Source organism: Dermacentor silvarum, chromosome 8 (genome assembly GCF_013339745.2).
Source record: "Dermacentor silvarum isolate Dsil-2018 chromosome 8, BIME_Dsil_1.4, whole genome shotgun sequence".
Classification (NCBI taxonomy): domain Eukaryota; kingdom Metazoa; phylum Arthropoda; class Arachnida; order Ixodida; family Ixodidae; genus Dermacentor; species Dermacentor silvarum.
In genome coordinates this window covers 172,198,670-172,219,876 of record NC_051161.1, presented here as the reverse complement: position 1 = coordinate 172,219,876, position 21,207 = coordinate 172,198,670, and the positions used below count along the sequence as shown (strand labels likewise).

The 21,207-nt window shown below is 48.3% G+C and overlaps 1 protein-coding gene across 1 annotated transcript in view; it reads right to left on the bottom strand.

The window, feature by feature from the left end:
• The window catches only part of LOC119461848 (serine-protein kinase ATM), a 754,892-nt gene that overhangs the window by 625,828 nt on the left and 107,857 nt on the right, over positions 1-21,207 (bottom strand). Inside the window, exon 13 of the mRNA XM_037723219.2 lies at positions 19,504-19,640. Coding sequence (XP_037579147.2) covers positions 19,504-19,640 — 137 coding nt within the window. The remainder of the gene's footprint in view (positions 1-19,503; positions 19,641-21,207) is intronic.

Sequence of the window (21,207 nt, the reverse complement as noted above, 5' to 3'; positions counted from 1 at the left end):
GAAGTGCACGTCTCGGTGTCGCTGGTCGTACAAACGCCTTTGACTCTCTTGGGAGTTCAAAAGGCGGTCACGGGCAATTTCCCTTGCGTGAGCAGCGCGGGCGACGGCATCAAGTGCATATTCACTGGTGGGTGCCGCGTGAACAGGGAGAGTTGTGTCGAGGGGTAGTGCTGGTTCTCGGCCGAACAGGAGGAAAAATGGGGAATAGCCGGCTGTGTGGTGGCGCGAGGAATTATAGGCAAAGGTGACAAACGCCAGAGTGAGGTCCCAGTCTGTGTGGTCTGAAGAGACATACTTCGCGAGCATGTCTGTGAGAGTGTGATTAAGACGCTCCGTCAGGCCATTAGTTTGCGGATGGTATGACGTGGATAGCTTGTGCCTCGTGGCACAGGACTGCAGGATGTCCGCGATAACTTTTGACAGGAATGTCCGGCCACGGTCTGTGAGAAGTTGTCGCGGAGCTCCATGTAATAAAATCACGTCGCGTAAAAGAAAATCGGCAACATTTGTGGCGCAGCTTGTAGCGAGCGCTCGGGTGATGGCGTAGCGCGTGGCGTAATCTGTGGCCACAGCGATCCACCTGTTCCCAGAGGTAGAAAGAGGAAAGGGACCAAGTAAATCTAAACCAACCCGAAAGAATGGCTCCGCGGGAATGTCGATTGGTTGTAGGTACCCAGCAGGTAGCGTCGATGGTGTCTTGCGTCGCTGGCATTTATCACACGCAGCTACGTATCTTCGAACGGAGCGAGCAAGCCGAGGCAAAAAGAAGCGTCGGCGGATCCGGTCGTAGGTACGTGACACACCGAGGTGACCGGCAGTGGGGAGGTCGTGAAGTTCGTGGAGAACAGCCGAGCGAAGGTGTTTAGGGATCACAAGGAGTAATGCTGGGCCGTCGGGGTGAACGTTGTGGCGGTAGAGTACGCCATCTTGAAGTGTGAATAAGCGAAGGGAACTGTCGGCAAGTGGAGATTCCAGGCGGTCAATGATGACACGCAAGGACGGGTCACGGCGCTGCTCGTCGGCGACATGGACCAGAGGAAAAACAGAGAGAACGCAGGCGTCGGTGTCAGGCTCAGACGTAGAGGTCGGGTCTTCGACTGGGTAGCGAGAGAGGCAATCTGCGTCCTGGTGTTGGCGTCCCGACTTGTACGTCACTGTGTAGGGATATTCTTGTAGTCGGAGAGTCCAACGACCAAGCCGGCCAGTAGGATCCTTGAGCGACGAAAGCCAACACAGCGCATGATGGTCTGTGATTACTGAGAAGGGCTTGCCATATAAATATGGGCGGAACTTTGAAACAGTCCAGATGAGAGCAAGACATTCGTGCTCGGTAATCGAATAGTTGCGCACTGCAGTTGTCAGGAGTCGGCTAGCGTAGGCTATAACGCGGTCGTGTCCGTGTTGGCGTTGCGCTAAGACGGCGCCGATCCCATAACCACTGGCATCGGTTCGGACCTCTGTTGGTGCGGACGGGTCAAAGTGGGCCAAGATCGGTGGATTAGTCAGAATCGTGATAAGGCGTGAAAATGCGGCAGCCTGAGGGGAACCCCACGTAAAAGGCACGTCTTTCTTCAGAAGTTCAGTGAGTGGTTGAGCGATTGCTGCGAAATCCTTCACGAACCGTCTGAAATAAGAACAGAGCCCCACAAAACTCCGGACGTCTTTGACAGACTGAGGGACAGGGAAAGCCGTTACTGCTCGAACCTTCTCCGGGTCGGGTTGTACTCCGGAAGCATCGACGAGATGGCCGAGCACTGTAATCTGTCGGCGCCCGAAGTGGCACTTCGATGAGTTTAACTGGAGCCCAGCCTTGCGGAAGACGTCAAGGATGGCTGGAACGCGCTCAAGGTGCGTCTCAAATGTAGGAGAAAACACAAGGACGTCGTCGAGGTAACAAAGGCAAGTTGACCATTTGAAACCTTGAAGCAGAGAGTCCATCATCCGTTCGAACGTGGCGGGGGCATTGCATAAACCGAACGGCATAACCTTAAATTGGTAGAGGCCATCTGGAGTGACGAAAGCGGTCTTTTCTTGATCTTGCTCATCGACGGAATTCTGCCAATAACCAGATCGAAGGTCAATGGACGAAAAGTATTTGGCACCGTGAAGACAATCAAGAGCGTCGTCAATTCGTGGTAAAGGGTAAACGTCCTTCTTAGTGATTCGGTTTAGGTGGCGGTAATCAACGCAGAAACGCCACGTGCCATCTTTCTTTTTGACGAGCACGACCGGCGACGCCCAAGGACTTGACGATGGCTCAACAATGCCTTTGGCGAGCATCTTGTTTACTTCCTGCTGAATAACTTGCCGCTCCGCCGTGGACACACGATACGGTCGGCGGTGAATGGGAACAGCATCACCAGTGTTTATCCGATGCTGAACAAGGGACGTCTGACCAAGTGGGCGATTTTCAGTGTCAAATATGTCGCGGTAGGACAACAAAAGGCGATATAGGGCGGCTGCTTGGTCAGGGGCGAGGTCCGGAGCGACCATGGGACGTAATGGGCCGTCGAGGTTCAAGGCATCCTGTGGGTAATCAGGATCGGGAGACGCGTCGGCTGCAAAAGCAGTGACGTGGTCGTCTGTCACAGACCGGAGCGTGGCCACCACTATGCCTTCAGGTAACACTTGCTTCGTCAAGCCAAAATTGATGACGGGGAGACACATCTGATTAGCGGCAAGGGTAACGACGGAGTGTGGGACAGAGACGTCGCGCGCCAGGAGGACGTCACGAATAGGTGCAACGACATAGTCGCCATCAGGCACGGTTGCCGTTGAGGCCAATTCGACGAAGGTAAGGGCTTTTGGAGGTAACCGAACAAACGCTGTAGTGCATAAGGTGTTCGGTTGTTCGGGGCGAACGTCGGAAAGAAGCGGAAGCTCGAGGCACATCGTGCCGGTGGAACAGTCAATGAGGGCAGAATGCGTCGTCAGAGAGTCAAGCCCGAAGATTAGGTCATGAGGGCAACTGGTCAGTACGGTGAACAGGACTGGAACTTGGCGGCCAGCAATTCCTACGCGAGCAGTGCACATACCACAGACGGCAACAATGGCGCCATTGGCGACGCGTACGGCTCGAGTGACAGCAGGCGTAAGAACTTTTTTGAGGCGACGACATAGGTTAGCGCTCATTATGGACACTTGCAGTGATGCTACTGCGGACTTCTGATTTGGAGCAATTTTTGGAGAATCAGAAATTTCATTTTGAAGCACTTTGGAGCAGGAAATTTGGCATTTGGAAGCAGCTGATTTTTCACATCCCGAAGTATTTCGAGTAAGCGAGTTGCAATTTACATTCAAAGACCTGATTAATTCGTTCGTTCTTACGAGAAGCTTGGTAAACATTCCTATCCATTGCAGATCTCGTGGAGAAAAAAATGCTCTTCCGTGCATTTGACACACGCACGCATACACACACACACACACACACACACACACACACACACACACAAATTGATATCGTTTCATATATTGCTAGTTTTCCCAGATGTCATTCGGTATATCCAGAAACAGAAATGATGGACACATTAGCGGCATGCAGTTATTATAATCACATGTCATGCTGCACTTCAAACAAGCTACAGTAGAACGCCGCTGTTACGTTCCCGGGTGCTGCGTTTTCCCGGCTGTTACGTCCTTTTCAGCCGGTCCCGGCGTAGCTCCCATAGGACCCAATGCATTGGTAACCCCGCTGTTGCGTCACAAATGTGGGACCGTTCCTGCATCATGCGTTGCGAACTGCCACCCCACGCCGGCCCGAGCGGCCATTTTGACTTTCATGTCACTTGGCTGGGTGACTTGACGATGAGATGGGCTGCCCAAAGTGCCGGGGGCGACACCTGTGATGTATTTTCGGTTTCCGCCAGCAAAAGCATGGCCTTTGAGATCCGTATTTGCTATCTAAAGATGGTGTCTATATATGACGCGTTGGGGCACTGAAATTGGGTTTGGCACATAGATGTTCTGTATTAAGTCGAAGGGCGATAATGCTGTCGCCCCGCGCCGTATGCTGTATGTGCGAGTGAAAGTGTTGGGGGGGGAGCCGACGACCGCGGTGCCTAATCTCGCGCGTGCAAGAAAGAAAAGCAGGGAGGAAGCGTGCCTTTTCCGTCCCGCTCGAGGCACTGGCGAGGGAAGCGAGGGGGAGGGAGGGATAGCGAGCGGCATTGTACTGTGGCATCAACTGCATACTGCGCGGTGGCTTGATATCTTGAAGGCGATCTGCGTTGGGGGCAAAGTCTAGGCAGTGTAGGTGTGTCGGCGGCTTGTAGCTTTGCGCGTGCTGTGTGTTCTCGGCGCTCAGTTTGCGTGGAAATGATAGACACCCATAGGAAGGTCACTTCGTTCGCTGCTGCTGCGAGTCAGCCTGCGACGCATCCTCATGCCAGCGTTTGACAGCGTGTGTCCGCGCTCATCGAGTGCAATGTGTTCATGTTTGCCTGCGCGCGCTGACACCAGGCTTGTTAATATAGTTAATAAGCGAATGTTTACAGGTTTATACTGATGATAAAATTACTATACTACTTACTTTGTATAGCTGCCTACTAATTTGCAATCGCAATCGATGATTCGGCTTTAGGGCGAAACTACTTTTTTTCACACTTAAGAATTAAAATAATGTTGTGTGCAGTTTAACACTATTCTCATTTCTCAATTTTTCATGTTTCTCGGCTCTCACGTTTTTTTTTTTTTTTTTTTTTTTTTTTACGGTCCCGTGAAAAACTTATCAGCGGGGTTCTACTGCACTAGCTGTGTTTCCGGAGTAGATAACGGCCGCCAATGAATCGCCAATTGACCTTGAAGCCACGAGCCTCAGCAGCAACCGCACTTTGCTATCGAGCCGCCTTGCAAGGCAGACGCCGCATCGGCGCCGTGCGTGGCTCTGTGGCTTAATCGGGATGTACGCGCTAGTGCTGTTTCGTCTCCTGTTCACAACTAAGGTTGTAACTAAGGCCTGCCCTATCATCACGTTAAACGTTTTAATTCCCCAGTGGTGCAATTGTCGGTGATAGACACCGTCAAATCCGAGACTGTGTGGTGCAGTTAGGCGCAATTTTTATCTATTGTATCAGGATGGCGCAGTAAATCCCATTCGGCGCACTTTGGCGCAGTTGGCGCAGGAGTGGAATCACTGACACTTGGGCTCCAGTATCAATCAATGCCGTCAACGGGACACCATCTACGTCTACTTGAATTAGGTTCGTGTTCGTTAGCAGCGTCAACGGAGGATTTGGACAAGACGAACGTGATGCAGCACTACCTCCAAGAGCTGCATGGCCTAGTTTTCCGTCCGGCGGTTTAGCGAGGAAACGTGGCGAGGTTGGGGTGACGGGGAGCGACGGCGTTGAGGCGACGGCGATCGCCCGGAGGAGCGGCTGTCAGGGGCATCAGAAGTACGGACGGCGAGGTGAGTAACGGCGAGCGTCGGCGTATGGGCGATGAGCAGGGAATGAGCTCCAGTACGGCGGCATCCAGGTGGTGCGGCAATGGCGGGATACGTGACCAACTCGGTGGCAGCGGAAGCAGATCTGTTTGTCATCAGGTGTTCGCCATTCAGCAGGATTGCGTGGTCTGGGAGCGAAATACTGGTCATTAAAGATTGTGGACATAGGAATGGGTGCAGAATCAGGTCGGGAGACAGAGCAGGCAGTAGGGATGCCAAGGTTTGCCATTTCTTGCCGCACAACTGCTTGTATAACGGAAATAGTAGGGGCCGCTGGGTCAAAGGTACCATCGAGGAGTCGTGGATGAAGGGGGGCCGGACTCGCCGCTTCAATCTCACGGCGAACGATACGCATGACGTTCTCTTGAAATGGTCGTGTGGCAGGAAGAGCGGAGCAAGAGGACGTGCAGGGGTGTTTGGGAGCCGGGAAAACTGTGGGACGACACGGCGCCTTTTGGCTACCTGAAAGCGGCGGCATTCTTTGACGATGGCGTCGACAGTAGAAACGTCGTTATAGATGAGCAAACTGAAGGCGTCGTCAGCGAAGCCTTTTAGGATATGGCCCACCTTCTCAACCTTGGTCATGTGCTCGTCGACTTTCCGGCAAAGTGCGAGCACTTCCTGTATGTAGGAGACATACGATTCTGTCGACGACTGGACACGGGTAGCAAGCTCTTTTCGCGCAACCTGTTGGCGACCTGACAGGTTGCCAAATAGGTTGCGAAGCCTCTCTTTTAAAGTGTCCCAGCTGGATAGCTCAACCTCATGGGTGCGAAACCAGACACGCGGTGTCCCGTCCAGATAAAAGATCACATTGGCAAGCATGATGGTAGGGTCCCAGTGGTGGCTTCGGCTAACACGCTCATACATGCTGAGCCAGTCGTCGACGTCAACACCATTTTGGACGGAGAATGTCCCAGGATCACGGAGACTAGGAACCGTAACGTACGTTGTGGTTGGCGCCGCAGGTGTAGGTAGTGACGGGGTGTTTCCATCAGAAGCCATGGCTGAGAAGACGACGGTGCGGCCGCTTCGGAGCTCTGTGGCGAGGACGGGGAACGTTCCACCTCCACCAGAATGTTGCTACATGCGTGTAGCAATATTTAACGACTCGCACGTAAGATTCTGGTTTCAGCCTCACTGGCTGTTCGTTCGCACCACGTTCCCTTCTCCTCCACTTCGTCTCTCTTTCTTCCTCGAGCACTCCTTGGGGCGCCTGTTCAAAGGGAGCGTTCGCCGCCTCCGCTGACTTCCGTACTCCCATTTCGTTTCCCGCAACTGCACTATAAGCGATACGTGTATATATGGAGTGCTATCGGAAAATTAACTAGAGTCTGAAAAGACCGCACTATATCCGGTCCTGCACTAAAAGCGGTTACGTTATAAGTGGTCTATACTGTACTCGTCAAGAAAGGACTCAGTGGCCCCACGTGCAAATTTGGTGGTTCATACATGGTCACCAAAACGGCAAGCCAGCAAGGAATCCTCCAGTCGGTGTACTACGAGACTCCGGCGAAGACGATTGAAGTTAGCTCCGTTGGGAACATCGTCCCGTACCATCTCAGGAGGGATGTAGTCAGAGGCCCCAGAGAATGTGGAGTGCCGTTAAGACGAAGACAAAGTGGCGCAAATACCGGAGGAGAAGTGAAGAGAAATAAGAAGTTCAATAAAATGAAGGAACGGCTTCATCCGTCTCCGTTGAGTTCTTTACAATAAATACATGGTGTCCGAGTGGCGTTGCACATCGCGTGAGCACACAGCCGTGCCGTGCTGGCACCTTGGTAGTTCCTGCCTGGGAAGCGGACGCCTAGTGACAGAGGAGCGTCGAGTCGTTGCTCCAATCTACAAGTACCCACACAGCCACGACGGAAATGTGGCGTGAACGTTCAACGCACGGGTACGCGGTGTGCAAATTGACCAAAGACTGCTGCGAGGGCCAGTGCGGTGACTATTTTGTGTCATGAATCGAATTGATGATGATGCGTACGGCCATTCCCTTCGTAACGGGCGTTGCCAGTGTTCCCATATCCGGCCAACTATGCTGCTGATCACAGTGTCGCTCCGTGCAGTTGACTAATACAATTTCCGGGAGCAGAGCAAGACGAGACACAGCCGTGCGAACTGCCTGCAGTGCTCGCGGGCACAACTGATGCCCTTGCAGCGCTGACGGTGCTACGCCTGCCTTGCAGCCACACAAACCGCTAGTCGAAGGATGGCAGGCGACCGCCCCTCTAGCGCAGACAACACCTGGGGCGCGCACTGAGAGCCACCTTCGAGCCCTGACTACGATCCTGCCTCGCAAGCCCGAGCAGTGCAGCTGATCAGCCGCCCCTAAGTAGGCATCAAGTGTCCGCCAGCCCGACGCTCAAGCCGGCATCTGCAATGCTTCCTTGGTCGCCAACCTTGGTGGCAACTTAGGCAAACAGGTGCCCCAAACCCATCGGGCATACCCAGGTGCCAGCCTCAACGTACGGGGGCTTCTTAAGGGGAGGAGGATGTGGGGAGCACACGCACCCATCTTCTCCTACATACTCTCGTCGTCGTGGGCGCACGTTGCAGACACATCGGGAGCCGGCGTAGACATGACAGAGAGGCACTTTGCCCTCTCCCGGTTCTCGCTCACCTCTCGCGACGCGCGCACCCTCGTGGGGAAAGGGAGGGTATCCGACAAGCAAGGAGGCGATTCTCTTCCAGAAAGGTAAAAAGACATAAAAGAGCACCACCGGGGAAAACGCACTTTCTCTGGCGCCCCTACCTCAAACCTTCCGGAACGAATTATACCTCCTGTAACCCGTGAGTGACCTCGCTTGCGTGACTATCACACGCAACGAGGCAAGCCTATTTATTACTTATTACAGAGTGCACTTCCTTCTGCAAGTGTGCCTTATTGCACGCAGCAGTAAATGTTGAGTTGACTCGCTCGTTGCCTTATTCGCCCTAACTCTACGTAGCTGCGACTGCGATTGGGGAGTATGATGAAACGACTGTGTGTGGCTAGATCCGGAGCTTGCCTTCAGCCCTAGCCTCACACAGAACGTATCCCCACAAGCTACACTAGCTAATGGGTAATTCACGAGAGATCAACACGGGTCCAAAAATTCATATTTTAGATTTCATTCAATATTTTATATTTTGTGGGCATATCACTCGGTAGTACGAAAGTGAACTTGCATTCTTTGAGAAATGGATACTTTAGAAGAAAAAAAATATCGAAATTCTTCAAGTTGCAGGCTCCATTTACATGCCACCGGGCATTCTCGCAAATTCACAACAATGTCAAATATTACGGCTACAAAGAATGCATTTTCTTGTGTAAAACGTACACGTAAAGAAGAGTCAGCAAGTGTTGTTTGAGCCTTCTGTGCATAACGGAAGTGTTTTAGAAAAAATTCTTAATTTGCTACACTTTTCGAAATTTGCTATATTTACAAATTTTTATCTACTAAACTAATGAATGTAGTCTTTTGAAATTTGGCGGGCTATGAGACCTTAACCTGTTTAACGATTGTGCTGAATATTGTTGCTGTAGCACAAATTTCCATTTTTACAGTTTGCCTCAAATGTGAAGTTTTGATGAAAATGAACACTATTTAAAAATCAAAATAAAAAAAAACAACATCGTTAATTTTTCTCAAAATTTCGTAAACAGCTGTCCACAGACACTGGAAAAAGAACATTAAAAAACATCTTGCATTATTTTGTTTTTAATGACAATAGATGTGGTAGAAATGAGAGCTTCGCCGGGACGCAGCAAGGAGCAAAGAAATAGGGACATTGGGGTAAAAGAACGTCCATTAGCCTCTGACTTGCCTAAACTTGGCTATGATTGCGACACAAGGGCAGGTTTGGTAAACTAGTATTATGATTGCAAGCACGCAGTTCTCGAATGCCTAACTTTCTGACGTAAATTGTGCTACTGGGCCATCATTCGCGCCCATATTTTGTTAGTGCTTTCAGATGATGCTCTTCTAAAAATAGTCGCTTTTGAACGAGTTGGTAGAGTGTAAAAGAATGGGGAGTGGGTTCGTGGGAGGCGGTGGCAAACAGGTGGTAGAGCGGAATACGTTGAAGTTGCTCCCGGTGTGGCCGCCGCCTTAAGAGGAAGCTTTAGCTTGGGTGCTCCTATGTAAATACATGTAAAATGAGAGTTCCTTTTTCTCTGCAACCACTGCACCACATTTGATGACGTTTGTTGCAGTTAAAAGAAAAGTGAAACTCTAGTAGCTGTTGGTTGCGTTTTTTTTTATTTAAGTCGTCAACTGTTTATAAAATTGACAAAATAGCAGAGCTTCAGAAAACGAAACTATCAAATTTACAACTCTAACTTAGCAATGAAACATGATATCACAATCTTGTAAACTACACCGAATAGTAAATCTTAAGTGTACAAAATTGCTATATTCTACATGGCTTTAAAATAGACTACTATTTTGTGTGTAGAACTTGTGCAAAATCCTTGTAAACAATGTAACAAATTCACGTAAGAAATAAATTGGCATATCAAGTTTGTCTGCTTTGAATGCTCTAATAGATGCCGTTCACAGGTCTGCGATATCTTTTATATAGGTGCAGAGCTACGAATTTGTAAACTTCGTGCTTCTATTTTTTTCAAACTTATCAATGCTTGAAAATTCTAGTTAAATAATGCAGGCCAGAAATCGACATTTTGTGTCCGACAGTCACTAGAATTTATCTTTCTCTCTCATGTGCAACAAATTTAAGTAAAATCGGCCCAGTGGGACCAATAAACCATTTCTGCGTTTTACATGTATTTCAATAGGCGGCATTGGAGTTGGGCCCGAGCGAAAGCTTCCTCTTAAGTGCAAGCTTTATTAGATTCGCTTCATTAGATCTGCGTGATCTGGCCCTCTGGATCAGTTGGTCTTATTGAAAATGTGGAAAGAGCCGCCATTACTGCAACACTTCATAAACTGAGGACGCGTTTTCAGCACGCTATCATCCTTTCGGATTTGTCAGCGGTGCTCCAACAATTATCCCGTGCATTGTATGGCAGCAAGTTCGGCCGACAGTAATTGATGTTAGCTAAGGAGCTCAGCAATAGGCATTTCATTGTCAAGTTTCAGTGGATACCTCCACATGTTGGACTTGCAGGCAATGATGCAGCAGATTAAATTAAGAGTGCCAATGAATCACCCCTTATATAAAGACTTCTCAGCACTTTGAATATCACCTCACCATCCAGCAGTGGTTTTAGCACTTTGAATATCACCTCACCATCCAGGACTGGTTTAAGGAATCTGTCACGCAGAAGCTATATGCTGTTTCATAGAGTAAGAACTAGTTCCGCGAAAACCCCCTCCCCCCCTCCCTGTTAACTCAGAACAGTTCATCTGTGCCTGCCAATACTTCAATAAAAACAGAAACGCTCTGCTTGAGGCTTCGCACAGTAGACCAATATCCTTAATGGCGAATTCCATTGGGAGAACAGGAGCACTCAAAAGCACGCTGAAAGTGCTCGTTCCAGAGGCGACGTGTTTCAATGGTCGAACAGGAGTGGGAGAGCCATCATCCAGTGGTAGAACAAGAGCAGTTTCGCTGCGCCGAGAGCAGCCGGGAGCAGTCCGGACTGCTCTCGCCTGAAAAGCGGAGTACGGAGGAAGTCACGTGACTTAAACCGTCATATCCTCCTCATTTCTTTTTATTTTGCTTCAGCCGGCGCGCACGGCGGCAATGGCGGCAGCCAAGCGTAGTTGGTTTTTGGCACCGCGGATTTTGACGTCGGTGATACGAGCGAGCTTCGTAGCGATTTAGCGACAGATCCTGGCATTTCTAGTCCGCCTTGCTCCTCGTTGGATGCGCGGGGCACAGCGGCAGCAGAACGTCATCGCCTTGCTGAAGTGCTTGAGACGCTCGACGGTTACAGCAGCGAAAGCTGCTGGATCTCAACTTCAGGTTCAAGTTGCAGTTTCAGATGATCTTCGCAGGCGGAAACGATGTGGGATGCGTCGGCGCTGCACAAAAGTATGTAGTACGAGGCCGCAAACGGTGACAGTTACGCCCGACAGATTACAAGACGATCCCGCGTGTTTTGCCGCTCTCCTGCCGAGAACGGTGGGACGTCGATTGCTTTAGTCACATAGTACATTTCTCCTTATACGTCCCCCTCCCACCTGCTCTCCAAATGCACGCCGTATTCCAGTGGCGGGTCGAGTGTCCCTGCTCTCACTGCGCTGTCACCCGACTCCGCACTGCGCGGCGCACTGCTCCTGTTCTCCCAATGGAATTCGCCATAAGAGTGTGCGGAACAGGTAATGTTTCCCAAAACACATAAGTTTCGGAGAGAGGAAGTGTCGCGCCTCTTTCCACCTGTTCAACCCCCTTTTTAAAGAGGCGGTAGAAGAGAGCAACCGCTGGCACACTATCTGCCAGCTAAATAAGCCCTAACCAACACCATCCCCCCCCATCACCGTGCCTTAGGTTATACTGTATAATGACGTTTCTGACGGAGCCATGACGAGTACGAAAGTTTTAGAGAATTTTACCTGCCGTACATTTTGTTATTTGTGTACATGCACAGGGAGTTCACCGTTAACTCTGCAATTATCTGCACTGCAAGCTATGCACACTTGCTAAATAAAATGAGCCATGTAAAGGTTGCTCTCTTGACGTATCTTTACTCACATTCAAGAAAATGAGTATTGTACTAAACGGTATTTTATGCATAAGTATTGACCATAAGGGTAAAATTACCCTTGTGTCGCAATCGTGGCCAAGTTTAGGCAAGTCAGAGGCTAATGGACGTTCTTTTTACCCCGATGTCCCTATTTCTTAGCACCTTGCTGCATCCCGGCGAAGCTCTCATTTCTACCACATATACTGTCATTAAAAACAAAATAATGCAAGATGTTTTTTAATTTTCTTTTTCCCGTTTCTGTGGACAGCTGTTTACGAAATTTTGAGAAAAATTAAGGATGTTGTTTTTTTTATTTTGATTTTTAAATAGTGTTCATTTTCGTCAAAACTTCACATTTGAGGCAAACTGTAAAAATGGAAATTTGTGCTACAGCAACAATATTCAGCACAATCGTTAAACAGGTTAAGGTCTCATAACCCACCAAATTTCAAAAGGCTAAATTCATTAGTTTAGTAGATAAAAATTCGTAAATATAGCAAATTTCGAAAAGTGTAGCAAATTAAGAATTTTTTCTAAAACACTTCCGTTTTGCACAGAAGCCTCAAACAACGCTTGCTGACTCTTCTTTACGTATACGTTTTACACAAGAAAATGCATTCTTTGTAGCCATAATATTTTGTATTTCACATTGGTGTGAAATTGCGAGAATGCCCGGTGCATGTAAATGGAGCCTGCAACTTGAAGAATTTCGATATTTTTTTTCTTCTAAAGTATCGATTTCTCAAAGAATGCAAGTTCACTTTCGTACTACCGAGTGATATGCCCACAAAATATAAAATATTGAATGAAATCTAAAATATGAATTTTCGGACCCGTGTTGATCTCTCGTGGAATCACCCGAATCCAATCTGTCAAGCTTTAAGAGACAGGATAGTAAATGGATAGAGGAATGCTACCGATCTGCCACCAGAATTACAGGCATATGCATCCTTACAGTCCGAATTATCCTACGTGGATAGTCTTCTTCTCCGAGGAGAGCGTATTATTCCTCCAGCTTCCTTGCGTCAGAAACTCCTGTCCTTTGTGCATGAGTTTCATTGGGGCATTACCAAAACAAAACTCAGACTGAGAGGAATATACTGGTGGCCTCGCATGAATAGACAGGTTGAGGACCTTGTAAGAAACTGCTTTGTTTGTCAACAAGCAGATAAATCTGCAAAATCTTCTTCTGCTCCCCTTCAACCTGTGAGATGACCTCTTCAACCTCGGGAAAAATTAGCCATAGACATAATAGGTCCTATTGATCGTGCTCTAAAGTATACACAGTTTTGCTTTAGTCATTGTCGACTATCATTCCAAGTGGCCTGAAGTTCATGCCTTTAGTCACATCCGAAGCTATCATTCGCTGTCTCATTTCTCTATGCAGTAGAGAAGGCTTTCCTGATGAAATCAGCAGCCTGTGGAGACATCAGCACCGATGACGAAGATGCACCAAGCCTGAAACTATAGCAGGTGAGCGTCGGCTGTATGTGCAGCACACATTTCGATTACTAATGAACTCACAGGTATATCATTCATTTTCAGGGTCTCAACATCATACAGCCACAATTCCTTGCCAGCAGCTGTAAAGCGCATACAGTTTTTTGCAAGACGAAACCTGGGGGTCGAAGTTGGCGGCACGCTCCAGAGTGACACACAGCGCTTCGTGCGGACTGTCGATTTCTTCGAACTCTTTTTCACCGCAGAGCTGATCAACGTGATCTTCTAAAACACAAACAAATATGTGTGGATGCACATTTTGTAGAGGCAAACATATGCAGAAAAGAACAGCTCATGAAAAAATTTCGGTCCCGATGAAGTGATGCCGTGCATAGGATCTACATGGGAATTGTGGAGCTGCCACGCCTCCATCTATACTGGAATACCTCAGAGTTATTTTCGGGCCTCATTCCTCCAAAGATTATGCCCACGACTGTATTTTTTTCGTTCCTTGCTCTTGACAGTGTCACGGACCCGGAAAAGACTGACCCCATACGCGATGGCAAGCTGCACAGGATCACACACCTACTGCAGCATATAATTGACGACATGTCCCGTCAGCTTTTTCAGCCATACCGAAATTTGTGTGTGCATGGACGAACGAATGGTTAAAGCAAAAAGGACGATCGGGAATTTGGCAGTATATGCGTGACAAGAGGGTCATATAAGCTGTGGGTCTTCACTGACTCAAGTACCGGCTAAACTGTCCAATGTTTACACCGGGAAACGAGAAACACCCTGCATCAAGGGAGTGGTTTATGACGGTGTGACCAACCTGTGAGAGGCATATTTCGATCAAGGCTACATCATCTACCTTGACAACGTCAACCTCCCTCTTTGAACATCTTGAAAGGAAAACTCTTCGTTGCGGAACAACACGCAACGATCATCACGGATTTTCCTGCAAGTTGAAAGACACCACTTGGGAGAAAAGAGCCACTCGAGGGGACATTCACTGGCTGCGGTGCTGTGATGTGCTGTACTTGCAGTAGAAAGACAAGTGCGCTGTAAACATGATGAGAACAGCACACATGTCACTGCAATGCGAAAAGTGAAGAGAGGAGACCGATGGACAAAGATACCCATCAGGAAGCCGCTCAAGACAGGGCATGCTTAGTGTTGACAAGTGGTGGAAGACACTGTTCTTCCACTGCATTGACATTGCTGTCATCAACAGCTTTATCATTTTCCACAGCAACATCATCCTGAGATAGAGGAGCTCTCCAGAAAGACTGGCTTTACCCAGCTTGCATTCCGTATTGAGCTGGTGAACCAGATTTTTGGGATGAACGACAGACATGCTCACCCTCCACCTCCTCCAAAGAAGTCGCAGCACAAGCGCCAAGTGCAAGAAAAGCGCTGTAACTGCAAGCTCTGCTACGAAAAAAAAACCACACAAATGAAGACGGCAGTTTTTTGTGAGTTATGCGGTGTGTATCTGTGTTTCATCACGACGAGAGTTTGCTTTGGAGAATGGCACGCCACACACCCACGCTAAACTTCTTTTTTTGTTGAAAGATATGTTTTCGAAAATACTTTCTGAAACTTGTATCACCTTTTATGACTAATAAGCTACAAAATGTATATCTTGAAATTTTTTCACTCTCATTATTTCTAAAGTTGTGCTCGTTTTTCAAGCAAAACGATATCTTCACTGTATAAACTTTTACATTATAAACATTTTTTTTCATTAACTTGTGTAATAAATATATATGCAACACTTATGATATTGAATAGAAAATTCTTTTAGGCACATTTGATACCAAATAATGTAAATAAGCCATTAGTATCTAGCCGGCAAAAAAATATTTCTTTCCACCTAGTAAAAACTGCCCTTTTCCTCGTGATAGCGAGAGTTGAGCAGATTCACCCATAAAGGCGACGTCAAACATCTTCAGCAGGAGGTGCATCTTGCGCGGTGGGGGTCTGATGTATCTAGCGCCATAGGTCGGCAGTGTGGGAGAACACTCACTCACTCACCATAATTTTTTTCCAGGCCCCGCACTCACTCACGTTCACACTCACCTCCAGTCACACTCACAGCACTCACTTGCACTCACCTCCACTCACACTCACCGACACTCACTCGCACTCACACTCATCTCCACTCACACTCACAGGCACTCACTCGCACTCACCTGCACTCACTCGCACTCGCACTCACCTGCACTCACAATCACTGGCACTCACTCTCACTCACCTGCACTCACACTCACTGGCACTTACTCACACTCACCTGCACTCACACTCACTGGTACTCACCTGCACTCGCACTCACTTATACTCACATTCACTGGCACTCACTCGCACTCACCTGCACTCACACTCACTGGCACTTACTCGCACTCACCTGCACTCACACTCACTGGTACTCACCTGCACTCGCACTCACCTGCACTCACACTCACTGGCACTTACTCGCACTCACCTGCACTCACACTCACTGGCACTTACTCGCACTCACCTGCACTCACACTCACTGGCACTTACTCGCACTCACCTGCACTCACACTCACTGGTACTCACCTGCACTCACACTCACTTATACTCACACTCACTGGCACTCACTCGCACTCACCTGCACTCACACTCACTGGCACTCACTTCCACTCAAATTCACTGGCACTCACTCGCACTCACCTCCACTCACACTCACTGGCACTCACTCACACTCACCCCTTTGAAATGAGTGCGAGTGTGAGTGAGTGCACTCATGAGTCACTGTGCCAATCTATACCACTCACAATTCGTGTATATTCATAACGAAGCTTCCAATTTAGCACCTGTTTCATCGGGAGTGCGCCAAGACAGTGTTCTGGACCCAGGTTTATTTTTAATATACATAAAAGATTTGCCTTCCCAATTACATGGTAACATCCGTCTATTCGCTGAGTATTGTATTTCGTACCGTGAAATTAATCACAGTGATAATCACCATACACAAAATTCTGCCTTTTCTTGGTGTCAGGAGTGACAGATGACTCTAAATGCCAAAAAATCGGTAATGCTAACAGTAAGAAAGAAACAAATATCTGAGTTTACTTACATTATTAATGACACACCTCTCACTTGTGCATTTCAGCGTAAATATTTAGGTGTCACTTTAACATATGCTCTCCGATGGGAAAGCCATGTTAACAAAATAACCTCAAGTGAAATCAGTGTACATGCTGAGCACCAAAGCGACTCTTCTTTCTGTGAAGACACCTTCGTCTTGCGCCCCCAGATAAAATTTGCTGGCTTACAAAATGCTTGTTCGAACAGTGCTGGAGCACGCCAATATTGTTTGGTTTCCGTACACAAAAGAACTCATTGCAAGAATGGAAGGGGTGCAGAGGAAGGCAATAAGGTTATGTTTTAATAAATACAAATTAACGGATTCATTGACTAAATTATTAAACAGGGCTGGTTTATTAACACTGCAAAGTAGAGCAAAACTAGCACGACTAAAGTTTTCGTTTCAATTCATGGTGACATAAACATTGACGTCAGCCCCAAGCTCTTTCTGTCCATCTCTGTCATTCACATTAGACGTCTGCATGCTTACCGCCCATGCTCGCTAAGCTCCCCTTCGGTCGGATTGAGCCAGGAGAGCGGGAAATAGAGGGAGAGATTGACTGTCCGTACACTTAGTCAACCACTTAACACAAAGCAGTATCTATCATTGCATCTTCGCTTTTTCTCCATGTATGTGAGCGTGCATGTCTGTTACTCTGTGCTAACTTGGCTAGTCTCTCTTCCGCTCTGCCTGTTTATATAAGGAGCCTGTACATGTACATGTAAGCAGGAAGAAAATGAGGAGCCATTCCACCTTCTGAAGGCAGATGACGAGCGAAGCTGTAGGAAATCACATGGTATTAAGCGTCTTCACTCAGGCTAGTCATGGCAACATTTGCCGGTCATGATTTGGATATGTCTGCCATCAGTGCTCCTGCTCATACATATTCCCTGGTGTATTAAAGAAAATGTAGCAGTTTCGCCCGAAAGGCGAAGCTTCGATTGCGATAGCAAATTAGTAGAGAGCTATACGAAGCAAGGATAGTAGTTTAATGGGCCGTATAAACTTGTAAACATTCGCCTACTAACTAAATAGACAAGCACGGTGTCACACGCGAACAGGTAAACATGAACGCATCTCGCTCGATGACCGCGGAAACTCGCTGTCAGAACGCTGGAGTAAGGAGGCGCAGCTATAGCTGCGAGCAAATTGACCTTCGTGCCGCCTCTCGCTTCAAAGCGAACCAAACGTCGAAAACACGGCGCATACGAAGTTGCCAGCTCTAGTTGAACATTGTTCACGTCGCAAATCGCTTTGAAGAGGAGGCGCGCGCGGGCTCCCTTTTTCCACGTCGCAGATCGCTTTCAAGATACGGCACCCACGCGGCCGCCGCCGCAGCAAGACGAACCCCCCCCCCCCCCAATGCCAGACGCGCATCACAAGCAGCACGCTTCCACCCCGCCTTTTCCCTCGCACGCGCGAGATTGAGCAGCAAGTGTCGGTTGACCCTCGCACGCTTGCAACTCGCACACGCAGCGTACCGCCGGCACGCTGCGACGATTTTACCGTGTTTGGACTTTATACGGAACCTCACAACGACGTCCACGACCACGGCAGAAGTTCGCTTGGAGTGTCCATATAATTGCTACTGCAATATAATATATCCGCTCATCTCATTATACATTGTCTCACTCATGCCTGATCCTTGGATTATTACGACCTTAGTGAGTGGCTTCTATCTTAGCGTGCACGATCTGCTAGCGTGATAAGTCATCATCGCGAGTGAGCTTGTAGACACAACATGCCTCCATTTTTCCGCAAGCAAGGTGAACCGATATCACCTCTGCTTATCGTTTAAGCACTCACCACGTTCACACTCACAGCACTCAGTCACGTTCACACTCAGCTCCACTCACACAGCACACGTTCACACTCATCTCCACTCACACTCACAGGGACTCGCCACGTTCACACTCACTTCCACTCACACTCATTGGCTCTCGCCTCGACTCACACTCACTGGCACTCACCTCCACTCACCGGCACTCACTCGCACTCACACTCACTGGCACTCACGCACACTCGCACTCACCTGCACTCACACTCACTGGCACTCTCACTCACGCCTTTGAAATGAGTGCGAGTGAGTGTGAGTGAGTGCACTCATGAGTGAGTGCGCCGACCTATGTCTAGCGCAACCAAAAGCTTATAATTGCCGTTGCTCAGCCAAGCACTTTGGAACTTACATTTCCCAGGCATTATTTTGAACATTGTCACTTGCATGCACGATCGCTCGATCACTACGTGCACCCCAACCGACACGTGAGAAAAAGAAAGCATCGCCGGCACCGGAGTGGGCTCGGACCAGATATAAACAAAGCACAATGTGGCCAAAAGACAACACTCAGGCTATGAGGCTTTACCTTTCTTTAGTGGGTTGCCAATAAATCCACCTCAAGTCGAAGCCAAAATAAAAAGTGAAATACTACTAAATTCAACTGTTAAAGTTAATGTTCTATTCATGTAACTGCATTTTCGGTACAAATAAGCATGCTGACGCAACTTGTCTTTTTTCCGAGAAAGTCAAGAGCCTCTAGCCTCATTGTGACCAGCAAGAAGGCTTAAGTCGAAGCAAGCCAGATGAAAAAAAAGAAAAAATTTCGTGGCGGACACGTTCTCGCCTTTTTGTCATGCAGAAAGTTTAACTTCGCAGTCCTGGTGCAGCGGAAAGCAATGAGGTTTGCCGGGACCACGCTCAACCGCCATAAAATGCAAGTCGCACAATCGGGTCCCGTCAGAACCCCAAGATTTTCAAGGATGGAAAAGAAATCCCAGGACTTTCAAGGCCTTGAAAACGCAACTTTCAAGGGTTTTCAAGGACCTTTGGACATATCGTGCAAGACAGCCGCACAAAGTGGTTCCACTCACCCTGAGGTGGACTATACTGTGAGGCCAGGGCAGTGGCCGGCCGTGCCAAGCACAAGGCAGCAAGGAGCTCAGCCCCCATCACCAGGGCAGATCCCAGCTGGACAGTGGCTGGCAACTCCAGTAGCCACAGACGCCACCTGCACCCAAGCAAGGTGCCATTCCTTTTTCCCAGAGGGGCGACAGCATGTTCTGCAGGACCACTCACTGAGTGCCACTCATTCGTAAGAGCAAAAGTGAACTCAACACAGTCAACAGGCCGTTTCACATGATACCACCGCAACCATCAACGACCCTGGTTCCTTGCACCACCAGTGCAAGCGACAACTGGCCACACTGTCGTGTCTGCTCAACTTCAAGTTCGGCACCTCTCTCACAGAGTTTGCTATAGCTGCGACTGAAGAGAAAAGTAATCACGTGGTGTCAATTCAACAGCAAGTCATACCCATAGTCAAGCAATATAAGTACCTCGGCGTATACATAAACGAAGGAAAGACTCACTCAAGCACCCACACCAAAATACTCTGACAATAAAGGGGAAGCAGAATGCAGCAATAATAAAACATACGAGCAGTGTGGGGCCACAATAAGTATGAGGTGGTGCGTGGAATCTGAAAAGGAGTAATGGTGCTAGCGCTAGCGCTCGCAAATGCCATTCTGTGCAGGGCTGAAAGTTAATCGGTAGGCCGGTTGGCTTTGGAAGACCACGGCAAAACCAAAATGAGGCTGCGCAAGGTGACATGGGCTGAGCCTTGTTTGAAGTCAGAGAAACACAGAGCAAAATTAGCTTAAAAGAAAGACTGGAACATGGATCATATTTATTTATTTAATTACTTTTACTCTTTTTCCTTCCATCATTTCACCTCCCATAATGCATGCATACTACATTCCAATTGAATTTGTGTTTCACTTTCTTGTGCTTTCTTTTGTACGCTTGAAAGATTTTTTTTCATTACCATGCATTACATTAATGCGTATTTACAATGCCTTGTATTTTGAAAGGTTACTGATCCTGCTCCACTTATGAGATGTTCGTTGTTTATATTCTTATGTTCTTTTTCTTTTCGTGTTCTGTGTGTACCATATTTACTCACGTAACGAATGCACCCCCAACTTTGCTAATGTGCAGTCCCACGATCGAATGACCGAGCTACAGTTTTTTCGGAGAGACTAGGATCTTTTACTCTCGCACATGTGTTTAAAGCAAGCGCACTTAATCTCGATGCCCGTCCATGGCAAAGCCATCACGAGAGAACACTGGCAGGAAGCATGCAGTAAGAACAGGCTGCGCATTATCACGGTCACTTGGGGCCTGATGGAAGCAGCGACCACGCTCAGCCTGCTCTCACTGCCGGCGCAAAGGCTCGAGAGAGAAAGAAAAACGGCAACTGGCTCTCTGCAACACAGAGTCTACTCTGACTTAAAGGCACATGCGCAATGAGCTTGGGAGAGTCCAAGTGAAGGAGGGGCAGCTGGCACATGTTGCTCACTTTTCTGCCTGTCTTTGGTTTTGCGATGGGCCCAAAGTCGAGTTATACGCCTGCTGTAGGACAGAGAGTTTATCTGCACATAAAACAGAAACGCTCATCAGATACGCTGGTGAGCAGGACAGTCGAGCAAAGCACAGCGTGGTTGTCAAAACAACAGGTGCCAAAAGCAGCGCTTCAACGTGATGCTTCCGATAACGGCAGATGGCCGGAAGCGGCT